We start from the raw sequence: 18,216 nt of genomic DNA, 5'->3' as shown, positions 1-18,216 counted from the left end.
TTTACTGATGCCCTCTGGCTGAGTGGAAAGCCTTTGCAGTCACGTTTTGTTAAGGTGTTTTCATGCCAATGTAAACTCCCTGAATAACTTCCAGTGGAGAATTGTTGGAGTTATTTTCACAATAGGCCTCATGTGGAGGCAGGCGAACAGACTGATGTGAATCGTGGCATGATGCCACTTTTAGACTGGCTAGCTTTCATGTCTGTAGGATTAATATCTGCTTCCTGGTCTGAACCAGGTCTTGGTGTTAATGGGCTTTTGACTCCGTTCGTTGACAGAATGAAATCGGCAAAACACGCACATTGCTCATTTACACCCACACATGTCAAACGCAGTCATGCATGTATGCACACTCACTCATGTCATTCTGCATATACACACACGCACACAATCACACAATATCAAATATGCCCATTTACACACCCATTTATTTGCACACATGCAACACCACACACAGATATACACACACACACACACAAAAACACACACACACAAAAACACACACACACAATTCACCGAGTCACATGCAAATACATGTGACAACGAATCAGACACACACACAGTCACCAAGATGTGCTTTTAAAGCCAAATCCTATGGGAGTGACGAGTGTTGGTCAGGACATTGCTTTAAATGGAAAAGGGGCCATAATAACCTGAGGTAGTGTTGTGCTGTTGTTTTTTAATATTAATTATTTAGGAAAAAGCTGAAAGTTTTCCAACCAGAAACTCCTGGATGGACCCCATTGTGCAGAGTAAATGGTTGTTAGTTAAATGGATGAGAGTAGCTTCTGAAGAGAGAAGGTGTGTGTGTTTGTCTGTGTGAGCGGGTGTGTCTGCCTGTCTGTCTGTCTGTGCCATTTTTGTCTACCATAGGGTGTCTACATGCATCATTTCATGTGTGTATGATTGTATATTTGTGTGTGTGTGTATTGGGGTGTGCGTATGTATATGAGTTTGTGTGTGTGTGTGTGCGCACACTCTGAGTCAGTGCTCATATATTTTGCAGGTTTTGTCTGTCCCTGTGGGACTGCGTCCAGTCCACCACTTAGACTCTCTCTCTGTGTGTGTGTGTGTGTGTGTGTGTGTGTGTGTGTGAGAGAGACCCCAGGGAGATCTGTATGTCCTGTGGACACGCAGGTGCTAGAAATCTGGGGTTTTCCACTGTAGTCTCTAGGAGTTCCAATCATGTCCATGGGTGAACCAAAGGTTAGAATGCAAAAGCTCTGTGACTTGAATGTGAATGAGGTATTAGGTGAATTAGGTAATTAGGTTGCTATAGTGATGTTTACTGGAATTCTTAATATTCTATTTGTGCCGTAGTGACTGGACATTTTCACTAGTGCAGCATGTAAACTTGAGAGTTCAGTTGTTACCCGGGGGTTTCCCCTCCTCTCTTTCTTCTACCTGTCTCGCTCTCTCTCCCCTTTTGTTTCCATCTATCTCTCTCTCTCTCTCCCTCTTTCTCTCTCTGTATGTCTTTCCATGTATCTCTCCCGCTCTCTCTCTCAGTATGTCTTTCCATGTATTTATCTATCTATCTCTCTCTCTCTCTCTCTCTCTCTCTCTCTCTCTCTCTCTCTCTCTCTCTCTCTCTCTCAGTATGTCTTTCCATGTATCTCGGTTTTCTCTCTCTCTCTCTCTCTCTCTCCCTCTTTCTCTCTCTGTATGTCTTTCCATGTATCTCTCCCGCTCTCTCTCTCAGTATGTCTTTCCATGTATTTATCTATCTATCTCTCTTTCTCTCTCTCAGTATGTCTTTCCATGTATCTCGGTTTTCTCTCTCTCTCAGTATGTTTTTCCATGTATCTCTCTCTGTCTTTCTCTCTCTCTCTCAGTATATCTTTCCATGTATCTCTCTGTCTTTCTCTCTGTCCTCCTTTGTCTCTTTCTTGCCTCCCCCCCCCCTCTCTCTCTCCTGTCTTCTATTTGTGTCTTTTCCTCCAAATCTGGCTCTCATGACTCATGCGCTCTCTCCTCTCTCTCCTCTTCCGCCCGCCCGCCCCGTCCCCTCCACCCCTGCAGGCCGAGTGCGAAGCCGGGCCACGACTACGAGCGGCTCAAGCTGCAGTGCACCAAGGCCATGGGAGACCTGCAGTCGCTGCAGAACCAGCACAGCAAGACCCTGCAGCGCTGCGAAGAGGCCGTCAAGGAGGCCGACTTCTACCAGTGAGCGCCTCTTTCTTTTAAACGCCGTCTCCTTCATCTTCTCTTCATCTTCTTCCGTCATCTTCCTCTTCGGTCGTGGAGTTCAGCCCCATGGCAAATCTATAGGCACCAGTAACTTTCTCTTGACTTATTTTGTTTCCTTTCTTTCTTTTTTTTTTTTTAAATTCTTTATTTATTGAACAATGGAAATATTACAGTTCAGGAGGTGTACATAGATAATACATGACTTCAAGGGATCTCCTCTCATTGTCCCTTTTTTCCGTCCCTTCTATATCTCATTCATTTCAGAGCTATTTGACAAGAACAAGGGATGTAAAGGTTACAGTTGACCTGCATATTTGTCACCCTTTCTTTTTCTTTATCACCTTATTGTATTCATGTTCTATTACTATCTTATTTATCAGGTTTTGTTTAGTTAGACTTTGTCTTCATTCCTCCACCCTGTTATGTTCTTCTCTTCTGGCTTTGTAGCGTAGTAAAGCAGTGAGGCACGACGTTAGTTGTGCCATAAAGGTCACGGGATCAGTACCCTGATTTGACTACACACACATGCAGATAGTGTCGGAAGTGTGTACTTTACATTGGGTAAAGACGTCTGCTAAACACAGTGCCAGTTCTTCATACCCCTCGTCCTGGTCTTTTTTCCTCCTGCTGTCATGGCACCAAACCATGGCATCAAACCCACTGGCATCCCCTCTCTCCGCTACATACTGGGTATTCCTTGTCATCCACGCCTCTCCCAAACCAAACTCAGGATGAACAGGAAGGCATTAAAAAAAAATGGAATTGAGCACAATTCGATATGATCAGCAGATGGGAGTAGGGTGATTAGAGAGGGGTGTGCGGAGCTGTCCGTCTGCACACACAGAGCTGAAAGCAGCGGAGTTAATCTTCACTAAATCCTCAAATTGGGCCGCGTTGGTGCTCCAGTCAGAGCAACCAAAAATAAAGATGCTCATTTCGCCTGTGATTATGATGAACGCCGTCAACACAAACACAAAAGAGAGAGGAGCGCCACTTCTCCTCAGATCTCCAAAGGCTCTCGGGAGACGAGACAAGCAATCTGTTTGGGTGATCTGTGGGTTCTCAATAGAGGAGCTGCCTGCCTCGATGCACAATGATGATGATGATGATGATGATCACGATGAAAGGCCGCCCAGCTATTGATGATTTCCAAGAGGATTACGGATGTGTCATAAGCGGCAGTCTCGGCTTCTCACTGAGGACTTGCTTATCTGAAAGGCATCGTGCCTTGGAGTTTGCGCAGTAGACTTGCCTCCAGCGCTCCAGCGTAGTCAAAAAACACTGGAGTATCAAACACAGGGTTCTTTATTTGGCGCGTCTTATAGATGCCGTCTCTGCAGCCCGTGCGAGAAGGGAATCGTTCTCTGCTGATTCAGACGCTCTACAACTTTTTAACTTTACCCTCAGACGATAAATTAAATTATGTTCATACATGAAACATGATGCTCTGGGGGGCTAGCTGTGGCACAGGTGGCTGCATCCTGACCACATACAGGCCCACATGCCCATGGGATTCCCTGCATAAAAAAGGCAAAAAGCACAAAAGATATTCTTTAAGAAAATGGTGTTCTAATCCTTGTGCGAGGAGCCTGGGTCCTCACGCAATGGCCAGGTCTCTCAACACATGCATACCCATATCTAACCAACACGCCACCGTATACTCAGAGGTAGCACTTTTTTGAACACAGGATAATATTGAATTCTGTAATACAGTGTCATGAGAAAGAATTTGTTTTTTGGAGGACCAAAAAACTACCTTTTGACGCATCAAATCACTTGCCACCAACTTTGAATGAGCGGAGCTCAAACTGTTTCAGCAATATAGGCACGCTCCCTCAAACACTTAGTAAAGTATTTTGGGTGCGAGTTAAAGATGTCAGTGTCAGGAGCTCAAACTGCCAAGACGGTGTTTTGGCTTCTTGATGGTTGATTCCAACTCCTTGATTCTCGTGCAGGATACCAAAGTCTTTATCCGTGTCTTAAGGCAGAGGCTCATTGAAACGAAGATCATTATCCCTGTGTTAGACAGAGGCTTGATGAATCACAGTGATTAGGTGACCCCTGACCCTGCAGATCCCCACTTGCTGATCTGAGGGGGGTGGGGGTGTCCGCTAACATCTGGCAGAAGACAAGCCCACTTGGCTGTGGAGTCTGTCAGAGTGCACTCCTCCTCTCTGGAGGGCCGCTTGTGAACATTTTATTTATTTAGCAGATACTGTTGTCCAAAGTGACTTACATATGTCAACTATATTACAAGGGATTACATTGTACATTGGAGCAAACTTGGGGTTAAGTGCCTTGCTCAAGGGCACAACTGTGGGTGCCAGGAATTGAACCCACAACTTTCAGGCTACTGCACGCTAGCCCAGCTCCGTAAACACTACACTTACACCGCCATACATCACATGCAGCCTGCATAGATGTGACTGATAAAAGAATGTTTGGGACAAGTTATCACCGTCCCAAGTGTAAACAACGGCAATGGACTCACTTTGTCACCATCAAAAAGTGATTGCGGCAAAATCCAGGTGTGGCTTTGGCTTCCAAGTGGGATCAAGTGGTCATGTTTGTAGTGTTTTTTTTTTTTTGTTTGTTTTTTGTGGTGTTTTGTTTGAGTTCAGCCATTGTCTTGACTCGCGCCTCTAAAAGTGTTATCCTCAAGGTCCCTTAATCCCAATCCAGAGCATTCTTGAGCTGCCATATGCATTTGCCACTGTGGTGCTGTACCGGTACATATTCAGTTCATTTCTATTATTGTACTGTTTCACAAATACAGACTTCAAAGGATAAATTCAGTGTTTGCGGTTTCCTTTTTTAGCGCTGTTTGGATTTAGTCACATAAGGCCTTGGCCATTTGACTAATTTCATGATGGCATACCATCTCCATCGCAAAGACAACCCAACAGCTGGCTGCTATGCCAACAGGCAGATGAGGGATTATGGGATAGCGTTTAAGCCTCTTCCTTCAGGCTGCTCTGTGCATCTGTGCGGCCAAAGACAGAAAAAACAATATAAGCAGTTTATTTCACGCTAACAACTGGCCACGTACTGCGCTGTTTGCTTATCCTTACCGTTTTCTCTCTCTCTCCATCTCTCTGTCCATTCCTCTCACCTATAATTCACTCTGGTCAGTTGTAAGCTTTGTTTAATACCCATTGTATTATCAAAGATGATCCTATGGGTCATTTTAGGACTGCATGAGCAGGGTGAACTGGATATCGCGTATAAGCGCAGGCACTGCGGTGGTGGGCTGTCATTACTGTAGACGGGATGAAGTGCAGGTCATGATCTGTGCTCATGCTGTGTGGTACACAAGCTTATTCTACCTGCACATGGCTTATGCTGTGTGCTTAAAAGCCACATCTGCCCTGGGCTTATTTTGTTTGAAGTTCTAGCTGTGCTGACAGACTTTGTTACGTAAGCATATACATGCATGAAAAGTGCACATGCATTCATGCAGATAGACCTACAGGTTGACTCACGTGCGCATACACACACAACACCACACCACAAAGTTAAGTGAAGTGAAGCAGAAACTGCCGCTTTCACAGTTAGACACAGACTCCCTCTTAGACACGTATACACACACACACACACACACACACACACACACTCACAGATTTGAGTGAAGACAGATGCAGTAACTGCTGCCCTTACACACACACACACACACACACACACACACACACACACACACACACAATTACTGAGTTGAGTGAAGACAGATGCATAACTGTCACTCTAACACTTGCATACACACACACACACCCACACACACTCCCTCCGGTAAGCCTGAGCTGCACTAATCCAGTGTGTCGGTTCCTTCCTCCCCACCCTCAGCACGCTCCACAGCCGGGCCCTGGGCGAGCAGGCGCAGCTGAAGGAGGAGGCGGAGGGCCTGCGCCGCGACTACAGCCAGCTGCTCCGCGAGCACCAGCACCTGCAGCAGGCCTGCGACGAGCTGCGCAGGCTGCGCCTCGACGACCAGAGGGAGGCCGCCGACCTGCGCGTGCTCCATCAGCAGGTGAGGCAGGACACAGCATACACACACACACACACACACACACACACACACACACACATGTGGCCTCACACACAGGCAGGTCTCTAAGGTCTCTTGGGATCTTGACCTCCTTGCAAAGAGCGTGTGTGATGGAGGCCCTATGAAGGCATATTGATGGAGGTATATCAACACATGCAAACGCTAAGGATTAAAGTTCTCCGTCGTAGGACGGATTTCTGTCAATTTGATTTTAGAAATGCCATATTTGAGATCGATGCAGATCTGATGAGAAAAAAATAGGAGGGGGGGGACTATCACCTTTTCTTTTCCTTTTTTTAAGGCAACTACAAATATTAGGTCCGATGAATTAATGTGTGTGATGGTAAATGTTTAAAGACCTAATAGTGTCTCAATCAGTGACCGCTCAAGAAGATACGTCAGCCATGAGTTTCGCTTTGTTTAGATGTTGTAGCTACACGCTTGTCTCATTGGCCTGGGGCGTTTGCTTAAAAAAAAAGAACACGTCTGGATGACTAACGGTCTAAAAGTTGAATTATAGTGGCACAATCGAGACAGCTGATGAGGTTGGCCAATCCGTTTAACTTTTTTGGATATGATACATTGTGAGCTCTATGTGCGAATTCGGGGAAGAGGCGTAGGCTGTGTTCTTTCCGTGCATCAATCTAGACAATTTCTTGCAAACTCTTGTCAGGGGAGGTCATTCATTTTGGGTGTCGCTATGACTTGAACAGACAGCCTGCTATGCCACCCGATGTAACCTATTATTGTTACAGTTTCAATCAATCAATGCAACTAATAATATGTGTAAAGCGACTAGGGCTGGGACAACGCGTTGACGTAATCGATGACGTCGACGAAAAAAAATACGTCGACGCAAAATATGCGCGTCGATTCATTAAGCATAATGTGTGCCGCTAAATATTTTGAATTTTACACCTTCAATGTTTCCCATACGTTGACCACGTTGATCTGTGGCTGGGGGCCACGAAATCATTGAGCTGTGCTTTTTACGCACGCAGCCTTTCCTTGCCCCGGCCACTCTCTCTTGTAACGAGCCCGCTGCTCCTCCTCTGCATGTGCATTTAACAAAATATTCACGATTGTTGAAGGATTGTTGTTGCAACATAGAAGCATTGCATAGAACACGGTGGGCTAAATTGCTATTAAATCCGCTTAGCATCGTGACCTTGCTGCTCAAATTTGTTCAAAACTGCTGCATTAAAGTTAACTCTGCTAAGGTCCCATCACAACATAGTAGCCTACATTGAGGAGACCAAACTAAGTTAAGTTATGCAATCAAGCAGTATCTCAAAGATAATGTTAGAATACTGTTTGGATGTCAAGTTTAGCATGCTTACTTACATCTGCTTGTCAATTTCGTTACTCATGTAGGGCTCATTTTATTGACTCTGAATGTTTGCAAAATCCCAATGTAAATGGAAAAGTGTTTTCCAAGACTCAAAAGTGCTTGTCCCAAGGAGAAGTAGGCTACGAACCGTTATTTGAACTAACTACGTTATGAATTGCATTCACACATCAGCAGCGTTTTAACGGTGTTAATGTTAATTGCAGGGATTCCCTCACGAACGTCGTCTTAAAGTGACAGGCACTCAATTAGACCTACTGAACTGAACTGAATGCTACCTCTGACTAAGAATGCATTACTTTGCACTTGTATAGTCTTTTATTTTGGAATCTTAAGAGCAATAAACATATATTCCAAATTGGTTTGTTTTCAATTGGAAAATGTTAAGAAATTCATGTTTTTTTCATTCAGATATGTAAATCAACATGTATAAGTTGCTATTAGTCAATTAATGGGGAGATAATCGATAATCGAATCGAAATCGAATCGGACTGAAAAAATGAATCGTTAGATTAATCGATGCATCAAAAAAATAATCGCTAGATTAATCGTTTAAAAAAGAATAGTTTATCCCAGCCCTAAAAGCGACGCAATATAAACCGTAGCCTATGCAATTTATTATCCTGTCTGTTATGACATGTACAACAATGTTTTTCACCATTTGCGGTAGGTTTTGCGGAAGGTTTTGACTGAGCGTGTTAACATAAAATAATAATACTATCATCATCGCGAACTGTTGAGTAAGGGGGTCAGTCGTGTTTGTGACGCACAGACAGCCTTGTAGCCTATTTTGCTTAGGCCTTCACATTTAACGACAGTAGGTTGTGAGTGTATGTTGACAAAAAATAACCATGCAATTAAAATAAGTCAACTTTAAACTTTGCTATAAAATATTATTAATTTATAGCACAAAACCATGACCAGTAGGCCAACCTGAACCTTGCATATTAGCGTCATGATTTGTGTGTGTCTATTTGGCAAGGCCACTAGCTGTCATGGATGCGTTGTTGCTAAAGGAAGGCACAGGTGTCATAAGTTAAAAAATAAATGGAGATGGGCGGCTGTTGGAAACGGGGGAGAACTACAAACTACGTTTATCTATGGCTGACCGTTTTTGCGCTCAGAAAGTAGGCTACGCATGTTCTTTCATAGCGCAACACGACCTGTCCCTCACCATATCGCAACCTCTTGTCAACCTTATACAATATGATGCTGAAGACAAAAGTGCCCTCTCCAGATTGTCGTTATCAAATGCGCAGACCTCCTGCATGAGCACACACAGTATTGCTCCTCATTGGAAATCTGAGTTGTCTGTAAAACTCAAAATTACCACGTTTTCATTAAATGCGGATGAGGCAACAAATGGAAATATGAACAATATCTCGAATGTTCTGATTCATTACTTTGATGAGGAAATGGGAAGTCTTGCAAACTTGATTTTATAGATTTTACTTGGTGTTGAATTGCATATACAAGAAAAGAAACAAATCTCCCCTTTAAACACTTTTGGCCTGAAGTAATTAAATAAGAGTGTAAGTTAAAGCCCTTCTACAATATTGCTGCAGTAGAAAAGAACGGCAATGGCTTGTCAGCAATGGTCAGGGATGGTACTGAAATATTGTTTTGTTCATCAGGAAAACTCAATCTCAATCAAAAACACTGAATTCGCCTTATTCACATGGCGGCCATTGGCTGCTAAAACGAGGCTACAGGGTACACGAACCATAATTAATTATATAGTAAGTGTACCTTGTAGCCTCGTTTTGGTTTAAACAATGGCCGCGTGTGAATAAGGTGAATACTTTCTTTACTTTGCTGTTTGCATCTTTTTGTACATTAAAAATCAATGGGTCGCGACCGCAAAAAGGGGTGCTATCTCTATAGATAGATATGAACAACGTATGACTTATGGCCTGAAAAAAGTTCAGTCAAACTAATTTTTTTCACTTTAATCCCTGGCAAACGTGCATGCAAATATGTATGCGCACACACACACACACACACACACACACACACACACACACACACACACACACACACACACACACACACGTGACAGATGCACATGCAGTACAGGTGACTCAGATAAGCTCCTTACCTGAAGCAGTAGAAGTACATATCTGGTCAAAAAATGTTCTCAGAGTGGCTCATCTGTGATTTACAGCTTTGTGTCAAACGCGCCAAAGTCCATTTAAAATTCTCACACAAGCAGCAAGTTTCAGTCCTGTGTGAAAGAGCCACTCTTCAGTCTATGGAGAGTGAAAGAGTCTCCACATTATGAACTTATGATGTTACAAAAGAATACATAGATTGGGACATTTATTAATAGATCACATTCATGTGTTTAACATGCTGAACGCTAGACATGCAATACACTATAATAGCCATTTTAAAGTATTTATGTTCAATATACAGTAGAGCTACTTCAATAACTCCAGTGTTATTTTACTGTCTTCTGGATGATGCTTTGCTTGTGTCATCCTATGCTCTGCCCAGACTGTCTGTCTCTAAAAAGTCCATTGTCATTTTCCAGCAACCATAGAAGTGTAGCCTGTTTTTCAGTCTGTTTTTAGGTGGTTACTCAAGCTTTAACCTTACTCTTAACCCTGCCTGAACCCTAGCATTAGCCACAGACAAGTAGCCTAAATGTGACATTTTCACTGTGAATAAGTAGGCAGCTGAAAATAGGGCTACCCTCTACTATGGAAAATGAAAGGTGGTGATGTTCCCCTTTTGGTGTGGCCTTTTAGACAAGCTAATGAAAGGCTTCCCATAGTCTTAGTGTGCGTGGGGAATCCAGGCCAAGACCTGACCCGGGCTTTTGGCTTCTCAGCCTCACGCTAATGAGGTCAGGTCATTATCCAAACAAACTAACGACAATAATAAACGCTGTGCGCTTAGCCACTGTCAGGACTTTTTGCCGGGCCTTCGAAATTAGCCCAGGCTGCATAGTTTCAAATTAGCCAGATGATGGGAAATGCCCTACATGTCTTTGTTTGTTTGTTTGTTTGTTTGTTTGTGTTTTTATTAGTTTAATTGTTTCAGGGCTTTAGTGTTCTAATTACACGGCAATGCTTCCTGCTGATTTCTTACATGTGTCTTCCCTGAAGCTGATTTCATACATATGCCCCCCCCCCCCCCCCCTCCAAAAAAAAAATAAAAAAAAATCACCTAGCCCTCTCTGCTTGTGGAAGTTCCTGTGTTGTCTGACTTCATCTTATGACCTTTAGTGATCTTTAGTAAACTTTAGTAACCACGGTGCTACTAGACCAGGGTAATATTTGGGTCTCATTAAAATTCTCTTCTTGCCGAGAGAGAGAGAGGCTGTTGGATGAGCGGATGAACAGATGAGGATAAATAGAGAATGAGCGAAGAAGGAGGGGGGGAAAGCGGGGCGGGGGGAGTGAGTAGGAGTCAGAAGGTTACGGAGGGAAATCCAAGTGCACATCTCTGCTATGCAGCATGCTCCTGAGAGAAACGCTGCCCTGCCCGATCGCCATGATCGCTCCACATGCCAGCAGTGTTACCCCACAGCTCAGTTCCGCTCCTCCACAGAAACCGCTGCGCCTGAAACCCCCCAACTGGCTCCGCTCCTTTTTTGGTCATTTCTCAATAATGCCGTTTATTTATGGCTGATTGTCATAAATGCTCCGATGCTTGCTTAAAAGCCTGCATGACTTCATCCCCGCTGAAAGAGTTATGGCCTAGGTAAGCCCGAACGATAAGCAAATCAACTGCTCATTTAGCCTAAAAGCCGACTTGAGCTTGTGCCATCTGTACTGTTGCTTGTATGAGTTCAACTGTTTAATTTAGGCAAAGGCTGTAACTTCACCCGGGCTCCTCATCACTAAAAAGAAGAGTCTCTCCATTGGACAAACGGTTTGCCTCATGGGGCTTTGATCTGTCGGGCACGGAAGCAGTGCAGCGCGGCGTTTGATCATCCACCGAAAAAAAAAAAAGAGGAAACAAAGAAACAAATTTGAATTTAAATCTGTGGTGGAGGCCACTTTAAATAAAGCGCTGTGGAAACGTAGTCACGCCATCTGAATGCCCGGTGCCTTTGATGCGTCAGGAGACATTCATGAGAAATTGACATTTAAGCTCAACAAAAACAAGGTTGTGTTTGGACAGTGGGCAGCGGTGTGGTTACTTAAGGTCAGAGAAGTGAGCCGCCTGATCTCTGCCACCTGCAGGTGGAGAGGTGGCACTGCGTCCTTATGAACTGAAGTCCATCTTATGAGCAAAAATCAATGACTGGGACCAAGTGCAAAAGCCAGGATGGCACAAAACCAGGGAGTTGGTCAGATAACAGCTGGTGCTGAAAAGGTCTGGTTTGGATTTGGGCCTGCCAGAGCTATGGTAGATCTACAACAGATCAAGATCTGGATCACTTTTGTCAACAAATTCAGCAGATTCTGCTATTAAGGAGGCACGTTCCTTAATGCTTATAAGTGTTCTTGGACGAGTCTTTGATTACTCTGCTTGCAGGAAACTGAAGCATACCTGGCCATGCTGACTGTAGTGTTAATCTGATATCCTGTGGTGTTCATTTGAGATCCTGTAGTGTTAATCTGAGATGATGTGACTCAGGATCAGATTTGTCCATATTCAGTCCCTGCTTTTGCTCCGTCATAATCTCGAGGTGGAATTTGATCAGGATTTTGATTTGCTAAATTCAGTAATGGTTTGCTGTGGTGACTTCTTTGCCATGCAGGTGATTCGGGAGAATGGCTCGCCGGACATCCTTAACAAGCTTTACGACACAGCCATGGACAAGCTGGAGACGGCGCGCAAGGAGTACGAGGCACTACGCAAACGCTACAACGAGAAGACGGCCAATCACAATGCAGACCTGAGCCGTCTGGAACAGGTGGAGGAAGAGAACCGGCGGCTTCAGAAGCAGGTGGACGTGCTGCTCAAGCACCGGGACTCTGCTGTCCACTACCAGCAGCAGTGCTCCGCAGGAATGAGGAGGTACAAGACACGCAGGACTAAATCCATTGCAGAATGTCACAGAACACACCACGACACTCCAACATAATAATATTATAATTTAGTAGTCTCTACTAGTCACATTAGTGCTCTACCAATATGATGAGGTACAGCCACAAGAAGGCCTAAATACACCACTATACTACAGAATAATCCAGTAAACTATACATTAATGCAAATAGGCCTAAATACACCACTATACTACAGAACAATCCAGTAAACTATACATTAACCCATTCGCGCTGGATGCTGCATGATGCAACATTGACCCTCCCCGTAGCGCAGCATGCTTTTTATTTCATGTTTCTAGGTGCTACAGAGGCTTAGATATTAAATTTTGGTAGACGTTGACAATTTTTAGTATGTTTTCAGAAAACCCTCAGGAAATAACGTTATTTAGTCTAGAATGCCATAGGATTCTATAGGCGTTTTTAGCAGGCATTTTAGGTTAAATGGGTTAATACAAATAGGCCTAAATACACCACTATACTACAGAACAATCCAGTAAACTATACATTAATACAAATAGGCCTAAATACACCAATACTACAGAGCAGTCTAGTATACTTAAGCAATAAGCCCCAAGTTAGGCACAACGCGCTGTGGAGTGTGGTGGAGGGACAGCCACAAGCAGGCCTAAATGCCTCACTATACTACATCATACTTTAGCACTCTGCAATAATTATATCAGTGCTCCATAACCACACACAGGCCCTATACTACAGAACATCAAGGGGCACTACACCATACTACATTACAGTATACTTTACTACTCTACTTTAGTCCTATTAGTCTTCACTAAGAGGGCAGGTAGAGATTTGATTTTACGTAAACAGTGCATTCAATTTCAGAGGATCATTACGGAAACACGTTGAATTGTAAGCCTACTTCTAGGTCTAGTGAATATCCCAGGTTTTAAACATGTTTCTTTTAGAAATGTTTCTCTAATTCAGACTGCAAATAATTTCGTGACCCCTCCCATATTCTTGGGGACCCCCAGTTTAAGAACCACTGTGCTACATTATACTTTAGTCCTAGTAGTGTTCGACACTATGCTGCTCTACACTACACTATGCTAGTCATAACAGTGGCAAGCCTCCAGGATGGGGTATCACAGCACAAGCTTAAATGCATGGCATAGGTGGTAATAACAATATTGGTACATTTGTGTATAGCGTTTGTGGCATTTCAGAGTGCATACTGACAAAACAACAAAAAAAGACCCTTTACCGCAGAACACCAAAGTGGTTCACACTGCACTGTATGTGTTAAATATTTCATACTCAAAACTTGTCATTTGCAACACCTCATATCCACCTGGCACCACTATACCGTGTTGTACACTTGCCATGATGCTTCATGACCATCGCCAGGGCTCTGACACTAAAAAAAAAAAGGAAGCCGTCACACATTTGGACACTCCCATGATAACGAGAGATTGCACTGGACATCCTCCCTCCCTGTGGTGCGAAGTTTTTGGCCCACTTTATATCGTTTACTTAATAATTAATTCAAAGGCACACTGTACACATTTTTGGCCCACTTTATAGTAAGTGCACTTAATAATTGATATTACAGCACACTATACCTCTGATATTAGCATATATTGTTACAAGATGTATTTGAGACAAAGTTTTAGGGTTCGTGTTAGGGTAACAAAGCACAGCTAATAATGGTTACTGAAATGTAGGCATTATTGTATTTAAATATTTTTAAATGCATTGTTATGAGGACACTGAATATATAATGCCAAGCAGACACTGTGCAATGTTGATGTGATGTTAGTTCTGAATCTGTTGGATCAGCCGACAAACTTTTTAAAGCATTTTTTTTTATGCCTTTAATGATAGGACAGTGGAGAGTGACAGGAAGCGAATGGGAGAGGGAGCACAAACACATGTCTCTGCTCTAACACACTGTCAATTACATATGCTTGGCCCACTGTACCCTCAATGTAACCCCCAAGCATGGCGGGGCTAATAGTACTCTATAACAATGCATTGTATAACTATGCATTGTTATGAGGACACTAAATGTATAGAGGGACTGCCTCGTACTTCCCAAGTGTACTAATCCCCCCCCACACTTCTCACTGCCCTGCTCTCCAGACTGGACGCACTTCAGCAGGAGCTAGCGGCGGCCTCGTCACGTGGTGCGGAGCTGCAGCGCGAGCTGGAGCGCGTGCAGTCGGAGGCGACGCGCTCACGCACGCTCCAGCTGAAAGCGGGCCAGGAGGCCGAGAAGCTGCGCGAGGAGCGCGACGCCGTGCTCAGCGAGTACCGCCTGGTGATGAGCGAGCGCGACCAGGTCATCAAGGAGGTGGACAAGCTGCAGACAGGTCTGGAGGCGGCCGAGGCCAAGCTGAAGAACACGTCCAGCCAGCGTCGGGTGGCCAGCGAGGAGCTGGAGGCCCTCAGACAGGTGAGGAGACAGACGAGATTAGACGAGACAGACGAGATTAGACGAGACACACCCCCCCTGTACTAGAGTCATGTGTTGGTAGTGGTACTATCAATGTACGTTGCACAGGCAGGCTTGCATTATAAAACATGGATATTTTAGAGTGTATGTCTGGAGACAAACGTATAGGAATTTCACTTCTATAGCTCACTTTCCAAACCAATCGTTGGATCTCTCAGTAACAGAACAGGTTCAGTTCAGAGTAAACAGCAACGGTATGTGGTGCATTAGTCAAGGACACAAATATATTGCCTGTGTGCCATGACCAAGATGCAGGGAATTTGATTCTAAACATCATTAGGTAACAACTGGCTCTGCAGAGGCGAGAGGCATTTTCAAAGAAACTGATATTTGGTAATACATTGACATCCCAACAGTTCTGTTTTTCATTTAGGGAAAGCCACTGTGGTTTTGTCTCCAAACATGTGCTTTTCAGCAAATTCCCTTTACACAGAAGTTGTACAATTTGTGCTGGTAACTAGATCCAAATATTTGGGCGCTTGGGAGATCTGTTGTTATATGCTGTTGTTCAGGGGTGTGTTTCCCAAAAGCATAGTTGCTAACCTGTTAGCAACGGCAAATTGCATTGCAACCAACAAAGTTGCTAACTTAGTTAGCAACTATGCTTTTGGGAAACGCACCCCTGAACGTCATCCTCATTGCTAATGTCAATAACATAGAGGCTTTACTGTATGGATGAGGACTGATTTCTGCTTCTCTTCGTACCAAAATAGATATATCTGCTTACATCCTGAACTGCAAGCTTTCAGAAAACGGCAAAAACTGTTTAAACGAACATGCAGTTTCTTTCTTAGCAGTGAAAAACGTCAGTTATGCTCAAAGTTAATTGATGTCAAGCACACAGCAAAAAGCAACTGATTGAGGCTAGGGCTCACTTGGGGCGCATAAGTAGCGGATCCGAGTAGCGTTGTATTTGCACTGCCTATGGGTACCGTGTGCAGCAGGCCAGGACTTCTGCCATCAATAGGCTCCGTGTTGCCTCAGATGCTTATCAAAGGCCCCCTGGCACCTGAACAACAACTAGCACTCCTGAGCTTAACTTCACAGTTTAAAGAGAGTAGCAAATATTGTCCGTGCTACCTCTGTGTAAATAATTGAAAGAAAAAAGCCCATAAATAATTAGTGATGAGTGAGTATTTGGAAAGCCTTTTTTTGCAGGCAGTGAGAAGTAGTTTTTGGGCTTTTTTTTTTCCTGTTTGTAAGAGCGTCAGCCTAACCCAGCCCACTGGGCTGACGAGAACTGATTGCTCACGCCAAGCCGGAGTGCTTCCTGTGTGCTTCTTTCGTGTTAGTGTTCCTATCCTGGGGAGAGTCAGGTGTTGGCTCCCCGTGTTGAGAACTAATTAAACCAAAGACAATCCCTGTGCTGTAGGTACACTAAGATGAAAGCATTTTTGTAAATAAAACTATTTAAACAAGGACTTCCTGAACACATAAAACTATCTATACTTCCCCTACTGCACTTACACACACTGCACTTTTTACCCCTCCTCTCTCAATCTATTTATTAAATTCTATCTAAATCTCTCTTTCTTTATCCTTATAAATAGTTGGTGATCCTTCACAACACCTCTGCACAGGAATGTTGAGCACCTAAATGCCATTTCACTACATGTTTTACAACAGGTATCTCTATGGATGTGACAAATAATAAAACATTAATAAAGGTTAGACTGGGGCTTTGGGGACCGGAACCAAGCTTTTGCTTTGGCACACACCACAACCAAAGCTCCGTGCAATATTGTTCAGTTAAATTTTAAAAGAAAGTGGAGATGGGGAGAGAGAGAGCGTGAGTGCACTGAACTGATTTGAACTGGAGTTCCCTGCGGCCCAAAATAAGCCCGTCCGTGGTTAAACCAGAGACTTTCTAATGTGGAGACACAGCACTCAAAAAATACTCCATAGAAATGCATGGGGCTAGTTTGTCACGCCAATATGGCCGTTGTCTACACATATCCCACCCCTTCCTCGGCAAAACGTCGACATGTGAATACATTGTGCCAATCATGTGTTGTGATCTCGCCGCTGGAGCAAGATTGGTGTCGTGAAGCCTAGCGCACGCGCAGTTCGACCCAAAGACTGTGCCCGATGAGTGCCCATAAAACAGGGGTGGGCAACTAATTTCCCCAAGGGGCCACATGACAAACTGGGACTGTTGAGGAGGGCCGGACCCAAAATACTGAACTCAAGTCTGAACTCAATTCTGTTCAATTCTATTCTGTTCTTGTATAACATTAAGTAAATCATATGGTTTTGTTTACTAGTCGTAAGAACAGATAAAAATGTGAGGGAGACAAAGGAAAAACAGCAATATTTAATCTATGTCCAGTATTTAATCCTCATTCTCGAAAATGATTTTTTGACATTGACATTTTTTTCAGTTTACAAAGACTGATATAAAAAAGTACTACAATATCTATATAATTAATATATCATTATTTTTATAATTAATCAATATCTATATAATCCAAGCACAAATGTATGGGCGTACAAATAGCAGTCGCTTTCAAAATAAAAACAACGATATTGATTTGCATGCATTATCGCTAGGCTCTTGACTATTGTTCTTTCACGGACCTTACGCGGGCCGGTCAGGGAAAGCTCACGGGCCGGATGTGGCCCGCGGGCCGTATGTTGCCCATGTATGCCATAAAACGTTGATATATGGCCGCCGAGTGGAGGCACTTGCCTAAAAGGACTTTGGTTAAACATAGTCTAACTAAAGCAAACAGTAGAGAAAGGCATGCACCGTCATCCGTTGCTTACCAAGCCATTCTGCCTTTGACCAAAAATATATTTCCCTGTGTGTTACTTTTTGTTTTGCTTTTGTTGTGAACCTTTCTGTTCAAGTCACTTGCTTGTGAAGAGGGACTTGGTTCTGATCAGATTCTGTGGTTCGGAACTGACCCACTAGTTCTGAATCATTAGTCTGTTTTTGGCAGAGGCGGAAAACTCCAGGCTTCAGAAAGTGAAAGTCCCACCACATATTTGTTCCAACCATTTGCTAAACCAGCTGATTCTAAAAATAGCACAACTACGTCAGCCAGCTAATATGTGAAATCACCTGTGGCAAGTGCACAGGTAGAACTAATGGTAGGACTGAGACTGGACTTGTTCACCTCCGTTTTTTCGCTGTCCTAACCTTAGGGTCTGGACACTCACA

The 18,216-nt window shown here is 43.7% G+C and overlaps 1 protein-coding gene across 2 annotated transcripts in view; it reads left to right on the top strand.

Annotated features, from left to right (window-relative positions):
* LOC143137786 (disks large homolog 5-like) overlaps positions 1 to 18,216 on the top strand; it is a 67,759-nt gene that overhangs the window by 12,201 nt on the left and 37,342 nt on the right. For both annotated transcript variants that reach the window (XM_076298105.1, XM_076298104.1), the window contains exons 4-7: positions 2,023 to 2,166; positions 6,031 to 6,214; positions 12,295 to 12,554; positions 14,681 to 14,993. In XM_076298105.1, the coding sequence (XP_076154220.1) occupies positions 2,023 to 2,166; positions 6,031 to 6,214; positions 12,295 to 12,554; positions 14,681 to 14,993 (901 nt within the window). The remainder of the gene's footprint in view (positions 1 to 2,022; positions 2,167 to 6,030; positions 6,215 to 12,294; positions 12,555 to 14,680; positions 14,994 to 18,216) is intronic.

Source organism: Alosa pseudoharengus, unplaced genomic scaffold (genome assembly GCF_046254945.1).
Source record: "Alosa pseudoharengus isolate Yale_2024_CS ecotype anadromous, Long Island Sound unplaced genomic scaffold, YU_APseudo_1.1 YU_APseudo_1.1_scf_21, whole genome shotgun sequence".
Lineage (NCBI taxonomy): Eukaryota > Metazoa > Chordata > Actinopteri > Clupeiformes > Clupeidae > Alosa > Alosa pseudoharengus.
The sequence above is the reverse complement of the archived record's forward strand: the minus strand, read 5'-3'. Positions and strand labels throughout refer to the sequence as shown.